Source organism: Elaeis guineensis, chromosome 2 (genome assembly GCF_000442705.2).
Source record: "Elaeis guineensis isolate ETL-2024a chromosome 2, EG11, whole genome shotgun sequence".
Taxonomy (NCBI): domain Eukaryota; kingdom Viridiplantae; phylum Streptophyta; class Magnoliopsida; order Arecales; family Arecaceae; genus Elaeis; species Elaeis guineensis.
In genome coordinates this window covers 88,935,429-88,951,470 of record NC_025994.2, presented here as the reverse complement: position 1 = coordinate 88,951,470, position 16,042 = coordinate 88,935,429, and the positions used below count along the sequence as shown (strand labels likewise).

The 16,042-nt window shown below is 35.1% G+C and overlaps 1 protein-coding gene across 3 annotated transcripts; it reads left to right on the top strand.

The window, feature by feature from the left end:
• Nucleotides 1–1,601: 1,601 nt before the first annotated feature.
• LOC105054504 (uncharacterized) lies at nt 1,602–15,619 on the top strand. 3 transcript variants are annotated; one of them, XM_010936041.4, is made up of 3 exons: nt 1,606–2,185; nt 5,523–5,594; nt 5,702–5,933. In XM_010936041.4, exons 1-2 carry the CDS (start codon nt 1,664–1,666, stop codon nt 5,544–5,546), a joined length of 546 nt encoding a protein of 181 aa, XP_010934343.2. In that variant the 5' UTR covers nt 1,606–1,663; the 3' UTR covers nt 5,547–5,594; nt 5,702–5,933. The 3 variants fall into 3 exon arrangements, with proteins under 3 accessions (XP_073108197.1, XP_010934343.2, XP_010934335.2); XM_010936033.4 differs by lacking the exon at nt 5,702–5,933 and adding an exon at nt 6,167–6,394 and having other exon boundaries at nt 1,608–2,185; XM_073252096.1 differs by lacking the exons at nt 5,523–5,594; nt 5,702–5,933 and adding an exon at nt 15,540–15,619 and having other exon boundaries at nt 1,602–2,185.
• The last annotated feature ends 423 nt before the right edge of the window (nt 15,620–16,042 follow it).

Below are 16,042 nucleotides of genomic sequence, written 5' to 3'. Positions count from 1 at the left end.
CGCACTTCAGATTTCATCGAGGTGATCTCGGATCTCGTCAAGGCTTTTGTCTACATCGTACCTCGGATCTCGTCGAGGTGATCTCGGATCTCATTGGGACTTTTATCTGCGCTACACCTCGGACCTCGGATCTCGTCGAGGCTTTTATCGTTGCATCTTGGATCTTATCAAAGTGATCTCGATTCTTGTCAAGAGTTTTTGCTGTTGCACCTTGGATCTTGTCAAGGTGACCTCGATTCTTACTGAGGGTGACTTCGGTTCTTGCCGAGAGTTTTTGCTGTTGTACCTTGAATCTTGTCAAGATGACCTCGGTTCTTGCCGATGGTTTTTGCCGTTGCACCTCGATTCTTGTCGAGAGTTTTTGCTGTTGCACCTCGAATCTTGTCGAGAAGACCTCGGACCTAATCGAAGATTTTTGTTGTTACACCTCGGATCTTGTCGAGATGACTTCGGTTCTATAAATTTTATATTTATAAAATTTTCAGTCCAATGTCACAGGAATATGCAAAGAAATCCTTAAAGATTAAATTAATTTAATATCAATGAATATTCCATTAAAAATAAATAATAAATTATTATTTTTGTCAATATCTAATTGCGGCCCAACATGCCATCCAATATGGTTTTGGATAATTCTTGCTTCCTCTTGATTTGTCCAAGGTTAGTGTAAAGAATAGATATATAGGGGCTTTAAATGGATAGTAAAATCTCTGACAAGATCACTATTTGATTGTCAAATATTGTGACCTTTAAATTTCAATATCCATTAATAATATAGTATTTATCTTTAAATATATAGTGTTATTATTATTATTATTATTATTATTATATATATATATATATTATAATATTAAATAATAAATTTATTATTTCATTAGACTTCACTATGTTTTTGCAAGAATCTCTCCAAAAGAAAATGAAAATTTTTGAAAAGTGTTTGAGGAGACGAATATTAAATAAAGATACGGATCGCATTTGGATAACTTGCTAGACGATGACCGCTACTTTTGTGGTCGCAGCTAAAAAGAGGGCCATCTCCTGGACAAAAAGAATCCGGCGCTCTTCAGGGACCAGAAACCCCAAGTCTGAGTTCCTTCCCCACCCACCTTCTCTGCTGCACAAATTACCGACCCTCCTCTTAATTGGGATAAATACTGAAATAACCAAATAGTAAATACAACCTTCTCCCTACGCGTTAAAATCCGCAACTACTTGCTGTATCTTCGTACACACCGAACAGCCACCAAACAAAGAAGCTGACAAACTTTAAAGAAAATAAATCTAATGCATGTCCTCCATCCCAAATCATTAAAATGCTGTGTTCTGTTAACAGCATTACACTGGGTCCAATAATTGAAAATTCGAGGAAAATGATCATACACCCAAATAGCCGTCTAAATACGATCATCCACGCCATTTCCTCACAAATTCCGCATATACGATGTACCCTCACTATACTGTCAGCATCAACTGTGCTCTTAAATTAGACAAAAATTAGGTGGGCTCCCTTCCTCCAATCAGCTTCAACCAAATTTGTACGCACAAACGTGAGCCAGAGGAAAATCTGAAACAATAAGACGCTCCACCATCAATCTCTCCCTCGTCTCCTATATACGTACTACATGCACCTCTCGGAATTCTGGAACTCCCAAAACCCCCAGCCATGGCCTCCTTCTCTAACCCTGATCTCTTTGTACTCTTCTCCTTCTCTTCTCTCGTCTTCCTCCTCCTCGCCGGCAGAAGCGCCGCCACCATGGAGGCGGCGCCGACGTCGCCGTCGAACGGGACGACGATCTACGAGCTGCTGCCGGAGTACGGCCTCCCGTCGGGGCTCCTCCCAGACACGGTGAAGTCCTTCCAGCTTGCCTATGACGGCAGCTTCGTGGTGGAGCTGGAGGGCCCCTGCTACGTGCAGTTCGAGTACCTGGTCTACTACGAGGCCCGGATCACCGGCGTCGTCAAGTACGGCAGCATCGAGGATCTCCGGGGCATCCAGGTCCGCCGATTTTTCCTCTGGTTCGACGTTGACTCCATCAAGGTCGACCTCCCGCCCTCTGACTTCATCTACTTCGAGGTCGGCTGGATCACCAAGAAGCTCACCGTCGGCCAGTTCGAGGTTGTTCATTCTTGCCAGGACAACGGGCTTGCCGGCCGAGTGAGGAGGGCCGCCAATACTTTACTTCAGGTATAAGTGTTTTTTTTTTTCCCTTCTCTGCGTGGCTGGTGTTTTAGAAGGGAGAAGAAAAAGTAGCTGGAATCTTTTTTTTTTTTTTTTGATTTGATAATGCTGGCTCTTGCTGATGTTTCTGAGGTTTTGGAACCGAAAAAATGGGATTCTTGATAGATTGATTGAGGAGTGTAGAATGTTATTTGCTGCCCTTCTGCAAGGAAGAGAAATTTTTAGCTATTCTTTCTGTTTCCCTCTTTTGGGGGAAAATTAAAATTCAGGGTACGACAATATAATTTCTTGAACGAATGGTGCTCATTTTTATTTCATGGAATATAGTGCATTTCTGCGTTTTAATTACCTCTTAATAGTTATATAGACATGTCCTCTGCTTATGTTATTGGGGGAATGGGGCATTATGCAACCCCCATTGATGATGAAGGGCACTGTACATTTGTTATGACCCCAAAAGTAAATTCTGGACTGCTGATCTTAGAAGAAGAGGGGAAAACACAAAGCATGCTGGTGTGAACTCGAGAGCTAGAGTTGACATTATGAGAAAAGTGGCATAGTGGATGAAAGGAAAAATCAAGGTTTAAAATGTACAGTTGATTGCTGTTCTGAGGTTCTTGTAGATAGATCTGAACGAAGAGGAGTAAAGAGGGTAGGGAATATACTCGGGGATTTTAATGTTTAGGACTCATGGAAGATGAAGGAAACAGAGTTTTGAAGGTGAAAGAAGGTGACGGAAGGGACATTTATTTTATTCTTTCTGCTGTTATCTATAACAGATCAGGCATTGAAGTGGAGGAGGTATTGGGAAAGAGAAGGTAACTAGTAATGCTAGGGTAGTTAAGGTTGTAAGGATGTGGTTTGGTGTTAAATTAGGGTTTGGAAGCAAGGATAAGGAAAGTTTTAGAGGCCAGTTATTAGTAGCTTGAGGTGAATAATTTTGAGATGAAGATGGGGAAAGCAAAATCTAGGAAGTGTTAATGTAAAATTAGTGTCTGTAATTATCTTGATGTGCTCTTTTCTCTCATGTCAGGTTTTTTAGTGCTCATATTGAAGGTTGTCACCTGAATGATCATGGGCACAGGACATGAGGTCATGTTCTAGATTAGAGTTTATATAATCATGTTCTGAAATTTATCCGGACTTATGGAAGCAACCATAGGCTGTCTTTTCTTTGCACACCAAGTAAAAGAAGGGTCTTTGCACAAAGTTTAAAATAATGTATTAAAGTCTGTGTTTTAACTGCATTTTGACATCTTTCTTTTTTCCAAAATTTACATCTCTTTTTCATACAAAATATTGCAGATTGATCATGCATGGAAGAATATTTAATGCAGTCTCCTTTGGAGTAACAACAGTGCTGTACTTATATCATATTTGTGCTCTATATTTGCAGCCATAACATCTTGGTCGGAAGGTTTCAGTATGCTACATATACTGAAGCATGGTGGGCATCTCCCCCTCCTGAAAACGTTGTGGCTACAGATATTGAGAAACCATGAGAACATTAGGGTGAAATAGAATGTTTGTCTTAGATAGTTGTTAAGCAATGAGGACATAGATTGTGACACTGTGCTTGTAGTATTGAGATGTATTGATTAGTTTCAAGGATTTGAACATAGGGGTTGAGCACCTTGCTTAGTATTAAGACTGTTAGAAAAGTTTTTTTTTTAAAAAAATGTTAAACATAAACTGCATATACTTGGCCAAGTCAAGCAATGAAATTGGTTTAGAAAATGGAAGAGTTCATATAAGGTTGAAGAGAGAACTTACGTGAGATGGGAGTTTCCAGAACATGTTGAGTATATTCATTGAAACTTTTATTCCCTCTTGAACTTGACATGCCAATAGAAATGTGGACTATAACATGGTAGAAGCCCTTTCACGATATCTTTCATGGTAAATATAGCAAGTAAACACATTGTATCGAATATTTCAGATTGAACTGTGACCTTATTCATACAAGAAAATGCCCTCTTATGGTCAAATGCAATGCACCAATATGTATTGACCTTTTCTACAAAAAAATATGTACTGACCTCATAGTTGTTAGAATTGTTGTATATTGTAGCATATAAATTGAATATTTGAAACAAAATATGTTGCAAAACCATATGTATGGACACCAACAATATCTAATGACCCCATTTTTTACAAATCTGTTTTGTAAATCTGCTTCCTTGAATGCAATTTCGATAGGGAGTTGTATTGTGTATTAAGACCAGGGAGTACTTTGTAGTCGTTGGCCTTTGTTGGTTTCTCCTTTATGACCTTTCCAATTCTACACTTCTGTTAAATGCTAACAATTAAAGTTCTAGATGTCTCTAGTGCATATATTGCAGGTGGAATGTTGTGTTGATGGACTAGGCCATGGATGGGTTGTACATTGAACAGAGTTCTAAAATTGGCCAAAATTAAGTACATCGAATACAAGATTTAGTTACCATTTAGATAGAGATTTTCCAAATGCATTACTTGAGGATCTCTTCTTCAAAAGGGTGGAGAAATAAATAAAAATGTCTAGCAAAGACAAATTAAGGTGATGACGTGATGATGAAGCTGTTAATTATTGCTCAATTATCAAACATCTTAGAGATTCAAATGAAAATTCTAGAGATAGTTATGACCAAGTGTATTATTCAGAATGTTGAGCAGCAATGAGAGCTCATGTCTACAAGAGAATGTAGCCAACATTAGGATACATGGTAACAATGAGCATGATAGGCTTAGACATATGGACATGCAAGAAAGGTTACAAATGGAATGGTATAAGTATGATGTCAAAAGCTATTTGGGGTGGGTTGGAATTGTGCATTACAGTCTATAGATGACTGCATCGCAGGATGTGAATGAAAGTTGAAAGGTTGGAGAGGAGGTCCAAGGCTTGTTGACTAAGTTTATACTAATTCTTCTTGTTTGCCTTCACCTTTAGCTCTTTTACCATTTTCTCAGAAGTAAATTTGTGCCCTAATATCTTAGCCATTTCTTCTTCTTTTTTTTCCCCTATAATTGCCATATGGAAACTTGCTTCCATCTGATAACTCAAAGTTGCGATGTCCCTACAAATGTTTTCTAGTTACTACTCTAAAACCATCTCTGTTGTTCGAGTTATGTATCTAGCACATGATTATATGAAGTTTCTTCTCTGAAGTTCAAGTAGAGTTGTATCTGTTATAGAACTGTGTGTCTGTTATAAGAACAGTGCTTGTTTCCATCTAGGTGCTTTAAAAGCAATATCTTTTTTGTTTTCCATCTTTCTTCTGAAACTATCTGTCTTGTGTTATGCTGAGTGAATGCATGTCAAAGAAATTTAAACATTACAAATGCCTTTTCTTCATCTCAGAGCACCTTCATTCCTCAGCTTTAGGGGAAAAGTGATGTAAACCATATGCACCAGCAAATGGCATGCGAAAAGGTAACTTCATAATACTATGATGCTGCTTTATTATTAGTTAATCTTTTCATATAACTTCTTGCAATCTAGGTTCAGTATGTTTTCAACTTTAGTTTCAATACTGTCAGTTTCTTCAAAAGGACCAAACTCGTTGGACAACAAATGGTGGAAGAGTTACTCTAGAAATGGGTTTTCTCTGTAAGGCTGTAGGGGGATGTTTAGTTCTGAAGGTTGTAATGGTTTTTCATGTCCTTAAATGTCGAAGTCCTTATGCAATGAGATACCCTCTGTTTTCCCATGTTTTATTTCTCTGAAAAGTCCAGTTTTACAAATTAAAAACAAGTGTGACTGCTTCTAGCATACCTCAGTCCCATGCATCATTATCTGGAACCATGAAGAAATACTCGGACCATTTTTACAATTTTTCTGCAAGGGGTAATGTATGATGCTGGCAGATGCTGTATGATCAGCTGCCGGAATTTGTTTGCTGGCTTTTTTCAGTCAATGGTTGTACAAGTGTTGAATATTTTCATCTCCTAGTTATCATGCACAAACTGTTGTCTGACTTGGTTCGTGAAATTACAATTGTGCAGTTCTCAGATCCCGTGAGACATACAAGAATGCTGGTCACAAAATAAATAAATCTAGAGGTCAGTCATTGGTATTTGGTATGTCTGAGGCATTTGTATGATATCTTGCTCAAGTATTGGCTTTGCTAACCAAAGAACTTGTACTATTCTGCTTATCTCGAGATTTATAGCCAGAAAAACCTTATTGTGAGTTAGATATACATAGTAAGATACATCATTTCTAGGCTGCAATTGGATTTGTAGTTGCATTTTTCGTTTTCCTTTTCATTTAACCTTGCAAAATACTATTCATGGCGCTTAAACGCAACTATCTTGGAGTACTTTGATCTGATTGCGTTCAGGTCTTTTTTGCCCGTGTTAATTAGTCTATGCTATGATCTTCCTGCACACCTCTGTGAATTGCCAAATTCCATACCCAACGGTTAAGAAGTTGAGATGATTGAGAACTGGACCAATTAGCTTTCCCTTGAACCTGTATATCTTTTGCTTCGAAGGCATCGGTGAAACTTCCTGTGATTGAGTCTGAGGGTCTCTTCGATTTCTGAAATGGCCTGGTTATGTATATTATGGTGGTATGAGACCATTTCCGCTGGAAATTAGACGGCAATGGGTATATTTAACCCTCTCGCGCGAATCTTAAAATAAGGGTGGAAAGGTTAAAGAAGGAATACGTCGGAGGAGGGGAGGAAGAGGACTGCGGGAGTCTTCTTCTCTTCCAGTTTTTCATCGAAAATGAGGAATAATTCTACTAAAATTTGGATTAAAACGATCCTAATTCTTATCTATAAGTACTGATCCTTCTTCCTTGAATTTTCACCATAATTTTCTAGAAAATCACCGTCAGTTCTGAGCCCTTGTTCATGCTTTTTTTCTTGGGGTTTCATGGGAGTGATCATCGGTCTTCCTTATCTAACTGTCGGACTCAGGTATAGGACTTGAGGTTTGATCTTCTTTCTTTTTGAGATTTGTTGCTATCGATTTGAGCCGGCGAATCGTTGAATTCAGGCGAGAACGGGGTCTTTCTTGTTTTGGATCTTTTTTCATTGTTTGCCGGATGCCGGGTGCTATCCATGGCCGTTGACTATGGTTCCACGGTCATGACCGGATGAAGGGGAGAGGGGCAAAAAAAAAAAAAAAAAAAAGGGTTTGAGTATCTGTTTCTGTGGAGGGGAGAAAGAAAAAAATAAAAGGAGAGGAGAAAAGAAAAAAAAAATAAAAAAAAAAAAGAGAGATTTTTTTTTTCTCTCTCTTCTCTCCATCTTCTCTCTTCACGTGTTTTTTCTATTTTTTTCTCTTTAGATTTTTCTCTCTCTTCATAAATTTTTCTATCTAGATGTCTTTTAGACTAGTAGGTGATTCAAATATCTAGATAATCCGAATTAATTGGTTGACCTTAGAAGGTATCTTGAATTTATGATATTTATGTATCTTTTCATAAATTTTCTATCTTTAATCGTACATGATTTTTGTATTTGACTTTGATTATATAGAAATGTAATATATAGAGATATAACTATTTGCACAAAAAAATATCGAGTGGAATATCTTGATTCCGAGAATAGTCTCACTACGAATAGAAATGTAGTATTTGAGTTTGTCAGTCACGGATCGGAGCATGATCGTGATTAGTTCAAAATCTTAAAGATAATAGTTGTTTGATTTGGATCAAGTTAATGAAACATAGATGGTAAGACATGAAATCACGATTAAGTAAAAGGAGTTTTATTTAATTACATATGTGCGGTGTTACTTTTGAAAAAGATATTTGATGGTATATCAATATTGTGTTATACTGAATATTTGACATAAGATTTCGTGGTTTATGTTTTCTCTTTGATACTATTTATTTATTATTTTTAAATTATATTTTTATATTATTGTGAGTGTGAGAATTTACTGGGCTATAAAACTCACAATTTTTTTTTAATTATAAAATATTTATACTTAGCTAAAGTTGAGATTTCGATTCAAAAAGAATGATTAGATAGGATATCATCAATAATAATTGGATGATCGATTTTTATAAATCATTAAAGTTAGGATCTTGATACAAAAGAAATGATTAGATAAAATATCATTAATAATAATTAGATGATCAATTTTTATAAATTATATAAAATTTATATTTATTAATATAAAATATTTATTATAAATTAAGATAAATAATATTCACATGATCGATTGAATTTTGAGGTCTGGTATATTTTTTGGGACTCGTTTTAGAGATTGTGCGGCCGTCCACGCAGATTTCATCAGTGCCAAGATGTTGGCCCACGTATCGAAGCACTTATATTATTGTGTCCTTTAATCATGACCTATTCACGAGAACAGGTCCAAAACTGTAAGCAGTGGCAGGGATGCCATTGAAGTCATCTAGTAAAAACGTTATTGTTGTTGTGGTCACGGTTCTTGTACAAATGTTCATCGTTAACTGGGATAACCTGTAGCACTATTTATCATTTAGGATATATTTGGATATTTTCATAAGATTAAGTTGAAATTTTCATAAAATTTATGAATTAAGTTATCCATTTAAATATGATCCCATATCAACTAAACACTATCCGTCTTTAATCATATTGAGTTTTTTTCCCTACAACTCAAGAATTAGGATTTAGATACAAGCTCTTAGAAAATGCATGAATAGGCTAATAAATTCAATTTCTATAGAATTTTCAATCCAATATTATGAGAATATACAGCTAAATCTTTAAAGATAAAACCAATTTAATGTTGATGGATGTTTCATCAAAAATAAAAAAATAAATTATTATTTTTATCAATATCTATTGGCGGCCTAACTTGCCATCCAACATCACTTTGGACAATCCTTGCTTCCTCTTGATTTGCTTTTTTTTTTTTTTGCTAAAACAAGATGGGAGTTGGAGAGAGGTGATCCAGCACATCTACCTCTTCTAACGTGATCATAAGGCCCCAACCCCCACTGAAGAATAGGCGGCCTCTTCCCACCATATGGGCGAACCTAACGGATGAGTACGTCACCCCAGTACCATAGATATCGTTTTCAGATGTCGTGTCCGATCTGTCAGGATATGCTCTATTCGACAGTTATTCGTATCCTGATATTTAATCACAGTTTAGTATCCGCTGTAACTCGAATCCGGATTATGCCATTGGAAACAAAAGTCTATTCCGCTGGGATGCCATCTCAACGACGATTTGCTTGTGGTTATTGCAAGGAATAGAATAATTTTTTCTCATCTAAATCCTTACAATTTTCAATATAGTAACCATTATCACAACACAACAACATTAAATGGATGCCAAAATCTCTACCAAGAGTCATTTATTGATTACTAAACATGATGATCTTTAGATATCAATATCCATTTATAGTATAGTAGTTATTCACGAAATATGCTTGAAATAGATAACATTGTTATTATTTTCTTTACCTATTTAGCTATAATATTAAAAAAAAAATTAATAAAAAATATCTAATTAAGTTTAAACTTAAAAGTAGCTATCCACTTAAGTTTGAAGTAAAAAGTCTTTCCCATTTGAATCATAACTTAAAAGCAATTATTCAAATAGGATAAAATAATCCAATTACTCTTGCAATTATAAAGCAACACTATACTATTATTATAAAATAATACTATACTATTATAAAATAATATCGCAATATAATAAAAGCAACACTACACTATTATAAATTAATACTACCTATTATAAAGTTGTACTACACTATTATAAAGTAGCACTGCGTTGTTGTAAAATAATACTACAATAAAAAAATACTATACTATGATAATGTAATACTACATTATTGTAAAGGCATATTATACTTATATAATATAATAAAATAATACTGTATTATTATAAAAAAATACTATATTAATATAATATAACACTATCTTATTGTAAAGGAATACTACACTAATATAATACAATAAAGTAATACTGTATTATTACAAAAGAATACTAGACTAATATAATGTAATACTACTTCATTGTTAAGAAATACTGCACTATAATAATATAATACTGTAGTATTTTAAAAGAGATAAGGGTATAAGGGTAATTTTAGTCAAAACAGATAGTTACTTTTAACTTATTTGTTAGAATGGATAGGTACTTTTACATAAAACTCATTTGAAGAACTACTTTTAAGTCGAAAGTAGAGTTAGAGATTTATCTCTAATTCTCTAAATATTTGAATGATAAATTTATTATTTCATTAGATTCCACTGTGTTTTTGCAAGAATCTTCCAAAAAAAAAAAAAAAGTGTAAATCCACATTCGTAGCTCTATGTGTAAAATTAAATGATAATAATGAGAATTTTTGAAAAGGGTTTGAGGAGACGAGATATTAAGTAAAAACACAGATCGCATTTGGATAGCTTGTTAAATAACGACCCCTACTTATGTGGTAGCAGCCAAAAAGAGTGTTTTCTCCCGGACAAAGAGACCCAAAATCTGAGCTTTTTCTTTTTGATAAAGCGGATAAAAAATCTGAGCTCTTTGCCCCCTTACCTTCTCGACCGCGCAAATTGCCGATCCTTATCTTATCTTGACCTTTTGGGATAAACACTGAAATAACCAGATGGTACTTCGCAACACCGAACAACCATTTCCACCAGACAAAGAAGCTGACAAGCTTAAAAAAAAAAATTAAATCTAATAATCTCCATCCCAAATCATTAAAATGCTGTGTTCTGTTAACAGCGTCGCACAGGTTGAATGATGGAAAAAATGATCAGGACACCCAAAATAGCTGTCTAAATACAAAAATCCACCTCATTTCCCCACAACTTCCGCATGTACGATGTACCCTCATCATACTGTCAACGTGAAGCACGCTCTCAAATAAGACAAAAATTAGGTGGACTCTCATCCTCCAATCATCTCCGACCAAATTTGTACATACAAACGTGAGCCACAGGAATGGCCGAAACGATGTAACCCTCCGCCGTTCCCTCCTCCAAAATGATTATCTATTGATTTCTAATTTGATTCAAAATTATTTTTAAATTTTTTAATTTTTTAATTAAAATAAAATATTTTTAAATTATTAATAATTTATTTTTGAATCTCTATCATCTACTGTTATTACTTATTATCGTTTTAAGTCCATTTAAATGATAAAAATGCTTTTGATGGTTTTGGAGGGAAAGATCAATCCTCATCTCCAATTTTTCATCTCCAACTCCATCCTCTTCTCCTTCTTATGCTCCGACGTCATTGATTGTGACCTCAACAGCACCACCATCCGACCACCCTGACGCATGCGGTCATTGCCCTCCCTTTTTCCTCTATCTCTACCAGTAGCCGACGACGAAAATTTCTCGTTACGCCCTCCTTTTTTCCTATTCTCCTTCCCGATTTCTTCTTTTTCCTCTGATCTCTACCTCTGGGGTCCAGACCGACGACAGCAATAATTGCTCCTTTTTCTCCCCCGTCCTAAGCTTCACGTGGTCCGATTTATCCTTATTTTGTGGTTCCAAAATACTGTCACTCATCTTCAAATCATGAAGAAATTATATAAAGCCAGAAGAAAAAGAGACGAAGATATGTAATCGAAAGTTGGATTTGCAAATAAAAATAAGATATGTGTAATCATTACGGTAAAGTATGTAATCAAAATTTTTAATAGTGTATCGATTTATTATCATTATATTTTGGATATTATTGCATGCTCTAACTATAACAAACATCTTATTTAGTTATTTGATGTATTTATTTTGTGGCAAGAAATGGCTATATCGACTCGAAATACTGCTAGAAGAAGAAGATACAAGAAGAAAAAATAGAAGAGCAAGGAGGTAACATATTAGATCGAAGTAGCTGCATATTTAATAGGGGAGTTATATGGGTTGCTGATTTAGTTATGTAAGTATTTATTTGGTTACACATATATCAGTTATACTTACCTGTATTTATACTTTGATTACAGCATTCACTTGTTAAGTTTGGTTGCATAGAGTCCTGAATATATATACTTTCTAAGTGTTTATTTTTAAATTAACTTTGGTTATATAATTGATATTGCCTCTTTGCAGATTTGATGAATTTTTATATTTAAAATTTTTATTTTATGTAGGTTACAAATAAATCGAAGTTAAAAGATGACATCAGTGAAGAAGAGAAAGAAGTCGAAAGAGGTAAGGGTAGCGATAAGGGAGAGGGAAGAAGTGATAAGGGTCCTCTAATTAATTGTCGTTGTTATATTACGTCATATCACCTCTTTATGTTGAAAGTTAAAAAAAAAATGAGCTAACACCACTGGAGCCGCATGGGCATGACTCCATTTCATGTGTTGCTTGACGTACCCTCTATCAAATAAGAGAGAGCAGTTATTGATGATCTACTTGTAGTATATGAAACAAATTCTAGTTGTTTTAAAATAGGTAATCACTTGTTGAGATAGAGTGTGGAGGATGTTGGCTTGATTTTGGCCAGTGATCAATATCTAAGCCACGTTCAATCCATTCACATGCCTTTGGTGAAATCTCTCTTATGTTACTAATATAACCAATGAATTGTGATATCTGTAATGCATAAGCTGCGCTATCAAGTAGGCTCAACACCTTTTCTCTTTGTGCCGCCAACAACCCACCGAGCTTTTTCTTGAAATTGTCCTTTAGGTGCCGCAAACAATAACCATGGGTAGCATCAGGAAATGAAGTCTTCACACCCTTTGTCAAGCCTGTTGCTCTATCTGAAATAAAATATAATTGATGATAGTAAGGATCTTTATTGTTATAAATTACATCATGGAGTTTCTCACAAAACTAAACCCAATTGGCATCATTCTCTGCACTAACAATAACAAAAGTTAGTGGAAATAGCCCATTCTCAACGTCAAGTGCCACTGCTGAGAACATTACACCACCATATCTATTAAGGATATGGATTCCATCTATGAACAATAAAGGACGGCATCCACTCTTGAATCCAACTAAATATGCATGAAAATATATAAACATCCTCTCAAAATGTCCATCTAGATACTCAAGTACAAAAAAACTTTCTAGGCTAGTTTGGGCCACTGCTTCACTGTACAATCACAAAAGATCAAATGATGCATAATCTTCACCATGTAATGCAACTCTAGCAACCTCTTTACCGAGCCAAGCTTGCTGTAAGGAAGATGAATGTCAAAATCTTTTTAAATATCCTTCTTGATATCAATTGGTCTATATAATGGTCTGTCTCTAACTTTCTGAAGCACTATATCGGCAACCTATATTTTTGATGCCTTTGGATGTCCACCCCTCCTAATGCCACTACCGCAAGTATGCGTGTTACTAAAGGTTTTGATTTTGAAAGTCTCCTGCTGCCCAACTCTTGATGCATGCAGTTGCCATGGACAACTTTCATTGATGCATTTGACAGTAACTCTTAATTTATCATTCTTGATGAATTGATAATCTTTGTTATAGGAGATTGAATAATTTCTTAGTGCCTCCTTAAAATGAGTTGCATCTTTAAATATCTTACTAATGCCTATTATGGCATTTTCTCATGATCTAGCTAATCGAAGGCTGGATGTAGATATAGAACCTTGGGATGAAGCTGTGACCATGAAAGCCATACTCCCGACATCTTGTGGACCAATTATGTTGTCAAAAATATGAAATAATTATAGTGGGCAATGAACTTCGGATGAATCAATTAATAATAAAATAATTTAAAGAAAAAATTTTATCCCGAATCAATTGGACGAGTAGATTCTGATTCATTATTAAGGTTGGTCTCCACATTGATTTCTATTGACGGAGACTTTAGTGCAATATGAAAATCAAACATGCATTGAATATCCTCATCATTCTTGAGTTTAAACATAGAGTTTTCTAGGAAATTGGTTGAGAAACTGGAAGAGTTCATATAAGGTTGAAGAGAGAACTTACATGAGATGGGAGTTTCCAGGTCATGTTGAGTAAATTCATTGAAACTTTTGTTCCCTCTTGAACTTGATGTGCCTATTGAAATGTGCACTATAACGTGGTAGAAGCCCTTTCTCGTTATCTTTCTTGATAAATATAGAAAGTAAGCACATTGTCTCTAACATTTCAGATTGAAATGTGACCTTATTCATACAAAAAATGCCTTCTTATAGTCAAATGCCATCCACCAATATGTATTGACCTTTGTACCAAAATATGTATTGACCTCATATTTGTTAGAATTGTCATATATTGTAGCATATAAATTTAAAATTTGTTGCAAAACCATATATAGGCACCAACAAAATCTAATGACCCCATTTTTCACAAATCTGTTTTGTAAATCTGCTCCTTGCCTTTTTTGGGTTCTCCTTTATGACCTTTCCGATTCTACACTTCTATTTAATGCTAACAATAAAAGTTCTAGAGGTCTCTAGTGCATATTATTTTAGGTGGAATGTTGTGTTGGTTGACAAGACCATGGATGGGTTGTACATTGAACAGAGTTTATTGACTTCTTTTGTAAAATTGGCCAAAATTAAGTACATAGAATACAAGATTTGGTTACCATTTGGAGAGAGATTTCCCAAATGCATTACTTGAGGATCTCTTCCTCAAAGGGTGGAGAAATAAATAAAAATGCCTAGCAAAGACAACTTAAGGTGAATGCAGTGATGATGGAGCTGTTAATTGTTGCTCAATTATCAAACATCTTTGAGATTCAAATGAAAATTCTAGAGATAGTTATGACTGAGTGTATTATTCAGAATGTTGGGCAGCAATGAGAGCTCATGTCTACAAGAGAATGTAGCCAACATTAGGATACATGATAATGATGAGCATGATAGGCTTAGACATATGTACATGAAGGGTTATGACTGGAATGGCATAAGATATGATGTCAAAAGTTATTTGTGGTGGGTTGGAAATGTGCATTACAGTCTATAGATGACTGTATCGCAGGATGTGAATATAAGTTGAAAGGTTAGAGAGGAGGTCCAAGGCTTGTTGACTATGTTTATACTAATTCTTCTTGTTTGCCTTCACCTTTAGCTCTTTTACTATTTTTTCAGAAGTAAATTCAGTTCTGTTAATGCATGTGCCCCTAATATTTTAGTCATTTCTTCTTCTTCTTTTTTTGCCTATTATTGCCATATGGAAATTTGCTTCCATCTGATAACCTCAAAGTTGCAATTGTCCCTACAAATGTTTTCTAGTTACCACTCTAAAACCATCTCTGTTGTTCGAGTTATGTATCTGGCACATGATTATATGAGCTTTCTTCTCTGAAGTTCAAGTAGAGCTGTATCTGTTATAAGAACAGTGCTTGTTTCCATTTAGATGCTTTAAGAGCAATGTCTTTTTTGTTTTCCATCTTTCTTCTGAAAACTCTCTGTCTTGTGTTATGCTGAGTGAATTCATGTGAAAGTTATTTAAACATTACAAATGCCTTTTCTTCATCTCAGAGCATCCTCAATCCTCAACTTTAGTGGAAAAGTGATGCAAACCATATGCACCAGCAAATGGCATGCGAAAAGGTAACTTTATATGCTATGATGCTGCTTTATTATTGGTCAATCTTTTCATATAACTTCTTGCAATCTAGGTTCAGTATGGTTTCAAGTTTCAACTTTAGTTTCAATGCTGTCGTTTTCTTCAAAAGGACCAAACTCGTTGGACAACAAATGGTAGAAGAGTTACTCTAGAACTAGGTTCTCTGTAAGGCTGTAGAGGGATGTTTAGTTCTACAAAATTGTGTCAGTTTATGCCAATAGGATTAATTCAATTAGACCTTGGGACATTTAAAAATTATGCCCAATAAAGAAATTTCAATGCATACTACATACATTTGCCTGCTTGGCTTTCTGAAACATATTCAGTTTTGTATGGTTTATCTATTCATCACAAGCAGCCTTCTTTCCAATCTCACCTCACAACTACTATCCAGATTTTGTAGGTTTCTTTTAGC